At 45.6% G+C, this 14342-nt stretch overlaps 1 protein-coding gene across 1 annotated transcript; it reads right to left on the reverse strand.

Annotated features, from left to right (window-relative positions):
* Window positions 1–544: 544 nt before the first annotated feature.
* Window positions 545–6114, reverse strand: LOC119954245 (galactoside alpha-(1,2)-fucosyltransferase 2-like). Its single transcript, XM_038779327.1, has 2 exons — window positions 5943–6114; window positions 545–2201 (listed from the first exon to the last, which is right to left on the reverse strand). Exon 2 carries the CDS (start codon window positions 2138–2140, stop codon window positions 1082–1084), a length of 1059 nt encoding a protein of 352 aa, XP_038635255.1. The 5' UTR covers window positions 2141–2201; window positions 5943–6114; the 3' UTR covers window positions 545–1081.
* Window positions 6115–14342: the final 8228 nt, after the last annotated feature.

A 14342-nucleotide genomic window follows, 5' to 3' on the forward strand; every position in this document is an offset into this window, starting at 1 on the left:
TCTTAAAGATACTCTCACATGACACCATAGACGACGTTGAAAGACACTCCAGTCCTTGAAGTAAGTTGACAGGATTTATTCAGCAACAGCAACGAGATAAATGAGTTTGACACTCTGCTGATCTAACTCTAATAACTCAGTGATAATGACTAACTGTACAACTGGGATCTAGGCCAGATGTGGTGACCCAGCCTGAGATCTAAACTATTCCGGTGCTCATCCTACAGTCCCTGCCAGGAGTGAGAGGGAGGGTCTAGTGTGTGCCTGCTTTTCTAATGGGTTGTGTAATGCCCTCTCATGGGCGTGCCACAGCCGGGTGTTCTGATTAACCCCTTAGTTACATGTCAGTCTACATATCATCACTTGGTACACATGTGACTCCAGTTCCACAGCAATGTGGATACCTTTCAAATGCCCTTTGAAATGGAGGGCAGTTAGGGATGGGCAATAAATGCTGACCGAGCCCAGTGATGCCCACATCCCGTAAATTATTATTTTTTTATTTGAAAGTTTAATAAATATTCTAAGACCAGAAAATGCTGGACATAGCAGGTTCAGTGAAATTTTCTGTTCTCAATTCAGATTTCCAGCATCAATATTAAGAAATATTCTTTCTACATTAAAGGTCTATTGTGCTGTTCTGGAGATATTGCACCGTTGATAATAATTGTGAGATAATTAGGTGTGGCAGCCTCTCATTCATGCACATAGCAAAAATAAAATAAGAAAGACAATGAGGTTCAATTTTTATCCTCTTCCTGGACATGCGCTTTAAGGTGTTGGCAGACCGGTTAGGATTTTCCAGCATTTTCTGTTCTTGTTTCAGATTCCAGCATCGACAGCATTTGGCTTATTTTAACCTTACAGATGTTTTGACAGTACATTCCATGCTATTTAAACAATTGTGAACTATACAAATCCTTCACCCCTTCAATGCTGTTCAGTCAACAACTTCAGCAACATTGACACAGGTTACTCGCCAGAAGCTCAATTTGGTATTCTCAAGATTGGAAAAGTAATTAAACACAAACCACCTAAAACTTTGGAGCTTTGAAGATGAAAGGGCGTGTATCGGTTTGGCTTATTTGCCATTTCCTTTGGGCAGAAGAGGGGAGAGATCAGCAGGAAGTCCAATCCACTCAGGTAAAAACACCGCCTCGTACTTAAATAATTTTAGAAATGGTGATTCTGGCAAAGTAAAGTTTGTGAGGTAAATTGTCTCCCCACCTGCCAAGTAGGCAGCCCAGTAACCAAATGTCCCGACTGTCATTATGGTGTGATTACAATGAGCAAGGAGAGCAATGTCATCAGCTGGACTGGATTGCTTTGGATTATCTGAAAAGAAAACATCTCCTTTGGAATTATCGATATTCTCCTTACTCCAATCCATTCCATTGCTTGTCACGACAAAAACAACATTTTTGTATTTATTTCTGAAGTAAGCCATTGCTTTTTCTAAATATTTCTTATCAGCTATCACTCCTTTCCACATATCTTGCATGACATGTACGTAATCTCCCCTTCGAACGTGAACACCAACATACGTCACATTCTTTCGCTCCCCTCTGATCCGTGTAAGGAAAGCATTGGTCTGTTCTTTCAGAAAGGCATGAAAGGTGAACTCACGGAGAATCTCTTCTCGGATATGATGATAAAAGGTCCATGAACACGGATATCCAGTGAACATAACGTAGTCTCCTGGAATACTGCGGTACTGATCCTCCATCCAGTCATTGACATGATATTCTTTCCAAGGTATTCTGTTTTTCACACTGTCATGGAGAGTCGGAAGGGTAATTCTGAAGATAGGGGACAGGTAATTGGCCATGGCAGGCAAAATGTATGCTTGGTGACCATTCAATTTTGCCAATGCGTACAATGTTGCATATTCCCCCATCTGATTGCCAAGTCGTCCATCAGATCGAAACGTCCAAATTCCTTTCAAATAAATATTCACCTTTTCAGTGTTCTCTATTTTATGTTGCAATGCCATTTTTACATTTTGAAAAAACTGAAGATATTTGGTTCTCATGACACCGTAACTTAACTGAAATCTGTAGATTATGATAATTATTATTAGCATTGAGAACATGAACAATTTCTTGCTTTGCCATATACAATGTTTGGTTGAATTAACCATCTCCGCAGCCTCTTCATGCTCTGATTCTCTAATTCCGATTTCCTCAATTTAGGCAGAGTTTCTGAAATTGCAAATATAAAGTCATAGTACAGATGGGTATTGAAGATCATGATTGGCATCACACTGAGACTTGGGGAGAACCCCTTTGTTGATATGTTTAGCATTTGACATGAACTGAATAACACAGCCTTGCATTGTTCCAGATTTAAGTCCAACGGGTTTGTTTGGAATCACTAGCTGTCGGAGTGTAGCCCCTACATCAGGCGGGATACGCTCTGAAAGCTAGTGATTCCAAACAAACCTGTTGGATTTTAACCTGGTGTTGTAAGACTTCTTGCCACCCCAGTCCAACGCTGGCATCTCCACATCATGTTCCAAATTTGATATTTTTGCAACAAAGTCATCTGTGGCGGGGGGGGGGGGGGGGGGGGACTTTATTCCCCAGATAACTGCTCTGCTTGCTGAGAGGTGTACCCTCCCCACTCATGGGAAAAAGAGGAAGGCAAAAAAGAAGGAGAAGGGGGGAAGTGGAAACCAACTGCACCACAGTTACACTTTCTGCCAAGGTGCGATCACTTCCCACAGATTCTGCTGAACTTTAGAGTTGGTCAATGTTCAGGGTCAGGATGGTGTGACTGTCAGCCAGTCAGGTAAAGGGAAAAGCAAATCACTGTGGATGCTGGAATCTGAAGCAAAATCAGAAAATGCTGGACAATCTCAGCAGGTCCAATAGCATCTGTGGATTTTGATGTGGTAATAATAGCCAGATGTTTATAAACAGTACAATTAGTTTCACAGCAGGCTACTTGAGATCTATTCAAGCATCAAGGAAAATGAAAATAATCAATCCAGACGTCTGGCTCTCTGGAAGTTGTTAATTAAAGACTACTCTTTACTCTTTGAAGTGAATAGAGGCCTTGCCAATCAAAAAACCTGAGTGGATTTAAAGCCTTGCGTTGTGGTTTTGGCATTGTATTAAGTTATAGCTGTTTCTTTTAACCATGTGTCTGAGGCAGCAGGTGTAAGGCACGGGTGAGTGAGAAATCAGTGCCTGGACTGCAGTTTACTTTTCAGGCAGGGGAGACTGATGAGTGGGGGGCTTCTCTGCTTGAGGGGGGGGGGGGGCATTGGGGTGCTTTCTGTGCTATGGGGTTTTCTCTAATATGGAGAGTTCTCTGCTAAAGTGATTCTCTGCAATGGTGGGTTTACTATTATGAGGGTTCCCTGTTCGGAAGCTCTTTGTTGGGGAGTCACTCATGGGGGTCTCTGGTGGGGGGGGGGGCGGTTTCTGATGTGGCTCTCTGATGGGTATCTGGTTGCGGTCTCTACTAGGAACACTCTGATAGGGGTCTCTAGTGGTGGTCTCTCATGGGGGTGCTTGATGTGGTCTCTGGTGGAGTGGTGTGAATGGGGTCTCTGTTGCAGATCTCTGCTGGGTATCTCTGGTGAGCAGGGGATGGATCACCTTCATGTGGTCGTACGGAGGAGGGTGAACCAGCAAATCCCATGATGGAGGATGCCCCTACTTGTCAGGGGGGAGTGTGGTGGGCAGGATTTGCATCGTTGGGGGGGGGGGGGGGAGGGGGGGAAGGGGGGAGGGGGCGGAGGGGGGGAGGGGGGGGAGAGGGGGCCCTCCAATGGACTTTGATGGCACCTACCTTAAATATTTACCCCTTGGCTGATCGTGAGGTCCACGCGTAAGGGCCACACTGCCATATATTTGTACCAATCCACACCTGCGTGAATGCAGGAGGGCTGGAGAGTCATGCCGGCATGGAGAATCTGGTGTCCAACCCATTAATAGGGGCGCGAAACCTGATGCCGCTGCCAGCAGATGACTGTAATATCAGAAATGGATCGGGGCCGGGTGCTGTTCCCATTTTCTCCACTATGCTGGACTCTCTGCCGCATCGGGAATGCCGCTACTGGTCGTTAATTGCGGAGAAGCCAGACCAAACAGTCGCCCAATTAATGCAGATGTGAAGAGAACCTTTTCTCTCAAAGGGTTGTGAGTCATTGCAACTCTCTTCCTCTAATGGCAGCTGTGTTGCCGCTGGACTGTTAGTCCAGAGACCCAGGGTTATGCTCTGAGGACCCGGGTTCAAATCCCACCACACCAGATGGTCAAATTTGAAGTCAATGAAAGTCTGAAATTAAAAGTCTAATGATGGAACTTTTCCCTTGGGGAAGGATATCTGCCACCCATACCTGGTCTGTCTACATGCGAATCCAGATCCACAGCAATATGTTTGGCACTTAATTTATTTCTGAAACGGCCGAGCATTTCATTTCATTTTTCATTTCAGCAACCCACTGTAATTAGGGATTGGCATCATAAACTGAACAAGCCAGTCAAGTCCACATCCCTTCAACGAATATTATTAATTGAATATTTCTAAAGCAGAGGCAGATAGATTCTTGATAAACAAGGGTGTGAAGGTTTTATCGGTGTAGGCTGGAATGTGGAGTTGAGATTGAAATAAATTAAGCCATAATCATATTGAATGGCGGAGCACGCTCAAGGGGTCGACTGATCTAGTCCTGCTCCTAATTAGTGTGCTCATATATGGCATATTTGTATATACATGCAGTGCTGGACAGAACAATAAGGTGAACATTGTGAGGCTTGGCTTCAGCTGAAAGGACCTTCCTCATCCTCAACAAGGATCAACCATTCCATTATAGTGCACCCATGCAAGACTCACCAGGACAGGGTCCTTGTAAAATACATCACTCAATAAAGACTGACAGCCAAAAGCTTCAGAAGACAAGGGAAAATGGAAAGGAGGCATTCACACCAGAAATATGAGATTGCGATGTTACTTTCCAATTTTATGGGTCTGGGAAAGGTGGAGGGTGGGTTTGTATCGAGACTCAGTAAATCATTGATTGCACCTGTCTAGCTTTTTAATTAATTCACGAGGTATAGGTGTGGTTGACTAGCCCAGCATTTATTATCCACCCCTAAGAGAACGTGTTGGTGAACTGCAGACCTGAATGTGTTATGAATACCTCTGGGCTTCAACAGTCCCATTGCAATATCTACGCCTCCCACTCAGATGATTCCTTTTCTGTAAAAGGTCAGACAGCGCCTCTTCCCTTTCTTCACCAAATTCCTTCCCGTCACAAATTGCTGGATTGAAGCACTCAGTCTCACTGCACCCCATCTCCAGTTTAAAGTGTGTGTTAAACTCTTCCATTGCACAGAGGCCACCACTCAAGTCAAAAGGTGCTGCTTTATCACAAAGTACCTCATTATTGGCAACTTTGAGCTCTGGATCTGTATGTAGGGAATGATAAAATGACTCACCTTGTGCAGAGTAGCAAACTAACCTGTTTGCAAAATAATTCTGGTGGTACCCAGTTCTCAGTACAGAAACTGATAATTGTTCGAAATAGACAAACCCATTATTGAACAATTGTTGTGCCTGAATGGCGATTGTGAAGGATGGATTGTGCAACAAAGTAAAGATTTAGAAATAGAGAATAAGAAAATAAAAGTCTGGGCATGTGTGATCTGTACTTAGGAAGAAGAAAGACATTGAACCAAGTTGATGTTGTACAAACAAACTCCCGCAGAAGCCAGTTGCTACAGGTAAAGTGAAGGATGACCTTTAGTTTTGAAACAGAGTAACATGCATCAATCAAAATTAGGGCATTAATGTGAACTTCGGCGATTAATATGTTAATTTTTGAATGCACAATTATTTTCTCAAGTCTGTGAATGGTAAAAGTTACGTGATCCCTCTCACCCATATTCAAAGCCTCTCAATTCCCTCACTTTTACTTGTAACATGCTCACCTCAATTACTTTATTTTCTCATCAGCTTCATTCCTTCAATTCCTTCCCAAGTTTTCTCTGTCTTTGCTGATGTTCCTTAATGTCTCCATCTACAAGTTTTTCCTTCCCTATTTCACTCCACTCCTGTTTTTCTTCAGTCAGTTGGTTTTCTCTTGCCCTGTAGTAGTGTTAATCTGACTCTATATCAAGGAAATGCTTTAACATGAAGCAATGGTGACTCCAGGAAAGGGGGGGGGGGGGGGGGGGGGGACACCCAATGAGCAGGAAGTGTTCTCACGTGTCAAAACAATGAAGTTAAAAGAGCTTCAAGCCACTTTCAATCTAACTTTTCAACATGTGGCTATTCTCAGAGAGAAGCTGAATTAAGCAAACTGTAAATGCTTCCGTAAATTTTACTCGTGGAGAATTTGATATTCCATAGGTATTAAGTTGGCTTTTCAAGACCATTAAATGTGTTTTGCAGTAATTATGAGTTAGTATACTGTTAAACACCCAGCCACACCTAATTCAACAAGAATTTGAACAAGGTTTGTACAGCGAGGCCAACAGTGTTGAAGTGCAAGTTGCTGCCAGTCCACCATTGCAGGTATATTGCAGTCTGAGGCAACCTTAAATACGCAATCTTAAAAGGAGCCGAGTCTGCGCAATAGAAACTTCTGGATTTGCTGGATTAATGATGGTGAATGTTGACAGTTTCACTGTCATTACTTCAACAAAACCCAACTTTGAACTCTGGATCTGTATGTAGGTAATTATAAAATACCTCAGCCTGTGCTGATCAGCAAACTAATCTGTTTTGAAAATGGTTCTGGTGGTGCGAGTTCTCAGTAAAGAATCTGATGAATTGTTCGAAATAGATAAACAATTTGAACAATTGTTGTGCCTTAATGGTGATTGTGAGGGTTGGATTGAGAAACAAAGTAAAGATTTAGAAATAGAAAACAAGAAAATAAAAGTCTGAGCATGTGTGATATGTGCATCGGTTGAACGCAATTGGTGCAGTCCAAAGAAACCCCAGCAGAAGGCAGTAGCAGGTAAAGTGAAGGACGATACTTAGTTTTGAAACAGTATAATATGCACCAATTAAAATTAGAGCACTAATGTCAACTTGGTAATTCATGCATTTTTTCACTGCATTTAACAAGGTTGGTGTTGTGCAAACAAACTCCCACAGAAGCAAGTTCCTCAGGTTAAATGAAGGATGCTACTTAGTTTTGCAACAGAGTAACTTGCATCAATCAAAATGAGGGGACCAGCGTTAACTTTGGTAATTAACGCGTTATGTTTTGAATGCACAATTATTTTCTCAAGCCTGTGAATGGCAGAAGTCACGCCATCCCTCTCACCCACATTCAGAACCTTTTTATTCCCTCACTTATCCTTGTAACATTGCGCACCTCAATGACCTTATTCCCTTCGCACCTTCATTCCTTTCATTTCCTTCCCATGTTTTCTCTGTCTTTGCCATTGTTCCTTATTATCTCCATCTGCTCGTTTTTCCTTCCCTATTTCACTCCACTGCAGTGTTTCTTCAGTCACATGTGCAGAACTGGTTTTCCCTTGCTCGGTATCAGTGTTCATCTCACTCTAATTTAAGGAAATTCTTTAATATGAAGCAATAGTGGCACCAGCAGGAGGGCGACACGCAATTGAGCATGAATTGTTCTCGTGTGACAAAACAAGGAATTTAAAAGTGGTTCAAGCTAATTTGAATCTAACTTTTCAACATTTCTGAGAGAGAAACTGAAATAAACAAACTGTAAATGCTTCCAGAAATTTTACTCGTGGAGAATTTGATATTCCACAAATATTAAGTGAGCCTTTCAAGACCATTAAGAGTGTTTTGCAGTAATGTGAAGTTAATATACTCCTAAACGCCCAGTTACACCTCATTCAACATGGATTTGAACAGGGTTTGTACAGCGAGCCCAACAGTGTTGAAGTGAATGTTGCTGTCAGTCCACCATCGCAGGGGTATTGCAATCTCCCGGACCCTTAACGATACAATCTTAGAAACCCAATAGAAACTTCAGTAAAAAACGGCGAGCGGCGATTCGTGGCGTGGGTCGGGCGTGGGGGGAGGGGGGGAGAATAGCGGGAGGGCGTGAAAAATGTCAGGAGGCCCTCCCGCTATTCTCCCACCCGGTGTGGGGGGCGGAGAATCGCGCCCTACGTACTTTGGATTTTGTAATGTATTTTAAGCTGTGTTGTTTCAGAGTCTACTTGATTTGTAATGTTAATCCTGACAAGCCTCAGTGATTACTTCAAATGCTTTAACAAAGTTGAATGCCTTAGTTGACATCTGCAAACCTCCTGTAAGCTAATGTGAACTATCTCTCTGACAGGTATTGCAGAATCATGGAGATTCAAAATATGTAGCCACGTTTCACCTCCGCTTCTTCAAGTCCTTGAACCTGTTTTGAAACATTAGCATATGTACAGGGATCATGAGAGAATATCTCCACCAAGCGGCGCACAGGTAATTCGAGCTCGCCTGGCATGGTGCTGCTTTCGGAGGTTGAACTTCTAAAATTATCAAATGATATGTCAAAATTGGCACCAGAGAGCTTGAAAAGCTGGAGGTGGATCTAAGCACTCCACATCCCACCACTCTCATTCCAGCTTAGGCGATGACTCCATGAAGACCGGCCCTGAAGTTCGCAAATACAGATTTCAAAACCATGCTAGACGCCGTGGAGGAGAGGTATAACACCCTGTGCTCCAGGATGGGAAGGAAGGAGGAGGTGGCAGGGGTGGTGAGCGCCGTGGACCACACCACGAGGCCCGGCCAGCAGCATCGAAAGACGCTGCATGACCTCCTCAGTGCGGCCCAGGTGAAACACCACCTCTGTGTCCCTGGCACCATTCTTATCCCACACACGCCCATTCCACGCCCTCACACCCCCTCCCCCCCAACTCCCATGTGGCCCCCCACCAAAGAACAAAGAAAAGAACAAAGAAAATTACAGCACAGGAACAGGCCCTTCGGCTCTCCCAGCCTGCGCCGATCCAGATCCTTTATCTAAACCTGTCTCATATTTTCCAAGGTCTCCTTCCCTCTGTTCCCCGCCCATTCATATACCTGTTTAGATGCCTCTTAAATGATGCTATCGTGCCCGCCTCTACCACCTCCGCTGGCAAAGCATTCCAGGCTCCCACAACCCTCTGCGTAAAAAACTTTCCACGCACATCTCCCTTAAACTTTCCTCCTCTCACCTTGAAATCGTGACCCCTTGTAACTGACACCCCCACTCTTGGAAAAAGCTTGTTGCTATCCACCCTGTCCATACCTTTCATACTTTTGTAGACCTCAATGAGGTCTCCCCTAAACCTCCGTCTTTCCAACGTAAACAATCCTAATCTACTCAACATTTCTTCATAGCTAGCACCCTCCATACCAGGCAACATCCTGGTGAACCTCCTCTGCACCCTCTCCAAAGCATCCACATCCTTCTGGTAATGTGGCGACCAGAACTGCATGCAGTATTCCAAATGTGGCCTAACCAAAGTCCTATACAACTGTAACATGCCCTGCCGACTCTTGTACTCAATACCCCGTCCGATTAAGGCAAGCATGCTGTATGCCTTCTTGGCCACTCTATCAACCTGCGTTGCCACCTTCAGGCTACAATGGACCTGAACTCCCAGATCTCTCTGTACATCAATTTTCTCCAGGACCCTTCCATTGACCATATAGTCCGCTCTTGAATTTGATCTCCCAAAATGCATCACCTCGCATTTGCCTGGATTGAACTCCATCTGCCATTTCTCTGCCCAGCTCTGCAATCTATCTATATTTTGTTGTATTCTCTGACAGTCCTCCTCGCTATCTGCAACTCCACCAATCTTAGTATCATCTGCAAACTTGCTAATCAGACCACCTATACCTTCCTCCAGGTCATTTATGTAGATCACAAACAACAGTGGTCCAAGCACGGATCCCTGTGGAACACCACTAGTCACCCTTCTCCATTTTGAGACACTCCCTTCCACCACTACTCTCTGTCTCCTGTTACCCAGCCAGTTCTTTATCCATCTAGCTAGTACACCCTGAACCCCATACAACTTCACTTTTTCCATCAACCTGCCATGGGAAACCTTATCAAACGCCTTACTAAAGTCCATATATATGACATCTACAGCCCTTCCCTCATCAATTAACTTTGTCACTTCCTCAAAGAATTCTATTAGGTTTGTAAGACATGACCTTCCCTGCACAAAACCATGCATACTTATCACTGATAAGTCTATTTTCTTCCAGATGTGAATAGATCCTATCCTTCAGTATCTTCTCCAACAGTTTGCCTACCACTGACGTCAAGCTCACAGGTCTATAATTCCCTGTATTTTCCCTGCTACCCTTCTTAAACAAAGGGACAACATTAGCAATTCTCCAGTCCTCCAGGACCTCACCCGTGCTCAAGGATGCTGCAAAGATATCTGTTAAGGCCCCAGCTATTTTGAACCTCGCTTCCCTCAGTAACCTGGGATAGATCCCATCTGGTCCTGGGGACTTGTCCACCTTTATGTCTTTTAGAATACCCAAAATTTCCCCCTTCCGTATGACAAATTGACCTAGAGTATTTAAGCATCCATCCCTAGCCTCAACATCCGTCTTGTCCCTCTCCTTTGTGAATACTGATGCAAAGTACTCATTAAGAATCTCACCCATTTCCTCTGAGTCCACGCATAAATTCCCTCTTTTGTCTTTGAGTGGGCTAATCCTTTCACTAGTTACCCTCTTGCTCCTTACATACGAATAAAAGGCTTTGGGATTTTTCTTAACCCTGTTAACCAAAGATATTTCATGACCCCTTTTAGCCCTCTTTATTGCGCGTTTGAGATTCGTCCTACTTTCCCGATATTCCTCCAAAGCTTCATCAGTTTTGAGTTGCCTCGATCTTATGAATGCTTATTTTTTCATTTTAGCTAGTCTCACAATTTCACCCGTCATCCATGGTTCCCTAATGTTGCCATTTCTATCTCTCATTTTCACAGGAACATGTCTGTCCTGCACTCTAACCATCCTTTCCTTGAAAGACTCCCACATTTCAAATGTGGATTTACCCTTAAACAGCTGCTCCCAATACACATTCCCTAGCTCCTGCCAAATTTTGTTATACTTGGCCTTTCCCCAATTTAGCACTCTTCCTTTCGGACCACTCTTGTCTTTGAGTATTCTAAAACTTACGGAATTGTGATCGCTATTCCCAAAGTAATCACCAACTGAAACATCAACCGCCTGGCCGGGATCATTCCCCAATACCAGGTCCAGTATGGCCCCTTCCCGAGTTGGACTATTTACATACTGCTCTAAAAAACTCTCCTGGATGCTCCTTACAAATTCTGCTCCATCTACACCTCCAACACTACATGAGTCCCATTCAATGTTGGGGAAGTTAAAATCTCCCATCACAACCACCCTATTGCTCTGACATTTTTCTATAATCTGTCTGCATATTTGTACCTCTACTTCATGGTCGCTTTTGGGAGGCCTGTAGTAAAGTCCCAACAATGTTACTGCACCCTTCCTATTTCTCAGCTCCACCCATATTGCCTCAGTGCTCGAATCCTCCATCGTGCCCTCCTTAATCACAGCTGTGATATCATCTCTGACGAGTAATACAACTCCACCACCCCTTCTACCTCCCTCTCTATCCCTCCTGAAGCATCTATGCCCTGGGATATTCAGTTGCCAATCCTGCCCTTCCCTCAACCAAGTCTCAGTAATACCAATAGCATCATATTACCAGGTACTGATCCAAGCCCTAAGTTCATCTGCCTTACCTGCTACACTTCTCTCATTAAAACAAATGCACCTCAGACCACCTGTCCCTTTGCGTTCATCATCACTTCCCTGTCTACTCTTCCCCTTAGTCACATTGAGTTTATTATCTCGTACCTTACTGGCTTTAGTTGCTGCCTCTTTACTGACCTCTAACTTCCTAATCTGGTTCCCATCCCCCTGCCACATTAGTTTAAAACCTCCCCAACAGTGTTAGCAAAAGCACCCCCGCTGCCCAAATATATCAGTTCACTCACCTTCCCAGAGCGCAATTCGGCTGCTCCCACTCAGCTCCTCCACGCACTGCAAACTGCAAGGGAAGTTTAAAAAAAAAAATAGGGAAACTTATCGCTCCCGTTCAACTCCTCCCACACACTGCAAACTGCAAACAGCCCCCTGGTTACTGCTCTCGGTGAAAAAAAAAGCACACTCCGCGCTCCTGAAATGAGCGGATAGATTGGCAGTGCTGCATGAAAATGGCCAACTCCCAGGCCAGCCAATGTAAGCCTTCACTTCCATGCTCCTGGCACCACTGTCATCCCCTCACCACCCCCCACCCCCCCACATGGCCCCCTACCAGGCAGACGGGTAGGCAGTGCTGCGTGAGGATGAGCAACCAGGTGAGTCACCACCTCTGCTCCCCGGCATCATCTCCATTCCACATGCCACGTGCACCCTCCCTGTGGGCGATGAAACCGCAGCCATCGGCAGTGCCTCGCACCCCACCCTGCACCACATGCCAACACGTGTACTGCCCATCATGGCTGGGTTCTCTGCACACACAGGCCACCAACTGGGGATCTTGTGTGCAGTCCATGTGCCACACTGGGCATTATCCGTCCCCCCAGGAGAAGACAGCCCACAACCCCTGGAAGTGGGAGAGGACCGGAAGCGGCTGTCTAGACCGGTGGACCTTCACCATTGTGGAGCAGAGGCCGATGGACCTGTCCTGTGGGGTATGAGAGTGGGCAGTCACCTAGGCTGAGGTCAGCATGTAACATCCAAGTGAGCCCCCAATGAATTGCGATGTCCTTTGGCACGTGAGTCACCCCTCATCCCCACAACACGCCCACCCATGATCTCACCATGTGTCTTGCCTTTTGCCTTTCAGGATCACCTCCCAATGAGGCAGGGCCATCCGGGGTCCCTCGCCTCCAGCTGCAAACCCGAAACACCCCGGAGCACCAGTCCGGCGATGACACCGACTTTACATCACTACTGTCACCATCATCCTCCACCATCCCGGAGACACTCACCTCAGTGAGTGCTTATAGTGAAGAGGTTCCTGGAACACCCGCTGGTGCACATGGCACACATGCTGCAGCACATCAGGTCGAGGTCGGAGCCCCTGAGGGAGCGGACAGTCGGGGAGAGGCCCGACCCCAGGGTCAAGCTGCCATCCAGATGGGTCTGGAACAGGTCCCCGACTGCAAAGACCACTATTTCTCCCCTCAGTGCAGTGTGCTATGTGGTATAGTCCAGTGATGTTACATTATTGATGGACTTGGCTAGCAGAAAATCTCCAGCTTTGAGATCCCTAGACCTGTGTGGGTTTTGCTGTTGATTGGTGGTGTACTGAAGAAGATTCTAGTAGAACAGGAGCAGTCTCCATCTTGCATGCAGTTCTGTTTAAGCCAGGAGAGAAGAGGTTTAGACTCCCTCTATCAGCTAAGGCTGGCGTTAAACTGCTGATTAAAAGACTGCAAGCAGTCTCTGTAGCCAGGCCTGTTAAAGTCTTACCTCCATTTAAAAGGCTGAGCAAGGCACAGCCTCACCTGAGACCTCCAAAGGCCTGGAAGACAAAACCACTTCCTTTCTCTCTGCTCTGAAACTAAAACACCAGCACATGGACAGAAAGCCCTCTTTTCAATTCTCAGGCAGAGAATTCTAAGATTGTCTCAGTCAGACTGAGAGTTAATCTGCTGGAGGGTGGTCAAGTGGAAGTGACTCCACAGAGGAAATTCTACTGCGTGTGGCTTCTAATTGAAGGCACAAACCAGAAGGTTTGATCCAATCGGTGGATTTAAACACTTCACGTACCGACTCCAAAGACCACAACCTGAGGCTATGTCATGAGCATGTGTCTAGCATTATGACCAAAACGTCGGCGGCACCCCCGCACCAACGTTCTGCACGGTGGGAAGCTAGCAGCCGCGCCACATAAGCCCCCCTCCCCCAGCTTTCCCTGCGGGCAGCAGGGTAGCATGGTGGTTAGCATAAATGCTTCACAGCTCCAGGGTCCCAGGTTCGATTCCCGGCTGGGTCACTGTCTGTGTGGAGTCTGCACGTCCTCCCACTGTGTGCGTGGGTTTCCTCCGGGTGCTCCGGTTTCCTCCCACAGTCCAAAGATGTGCGGGTTAGGTGGATTGGCCATGCTAAATTGCCCGTAGTGTCCTAATTTAAAGTAAGGTTAAGGGGGGGGTTGTTGGGTTACAGGTATAGGGTGGATACGTGGGTTTGAGTAGGGTGATCATGGCTCGGCACAACATTGAGGGCCGAAGGGCCTGTTCTGTGCTGTACTGTTCTATGTTCTATGTTCTATATAGACAGAGAACTGCCGGGGCCCTGGCCGCACATACGCACGGCGATCTGCAGCGGTCGCGCCGTACAACATG

Source organism: Scyliorhinus canicula, chromosome 19 (genome assembly GCF_902713615.1).
Source record: "Scyliorhinus canicula chromosome 19, sScyCan1.1, whole genome shotgun sequence".
Classification (NCBI taxonomy): domain Eukaryota; kingdom Metazoa; phylum Chordata; class Chondrichthyes; order Carcharhiniformes; family Scyliorhinidae; genus Scyliorhinus; species Scyliorhinus canicula.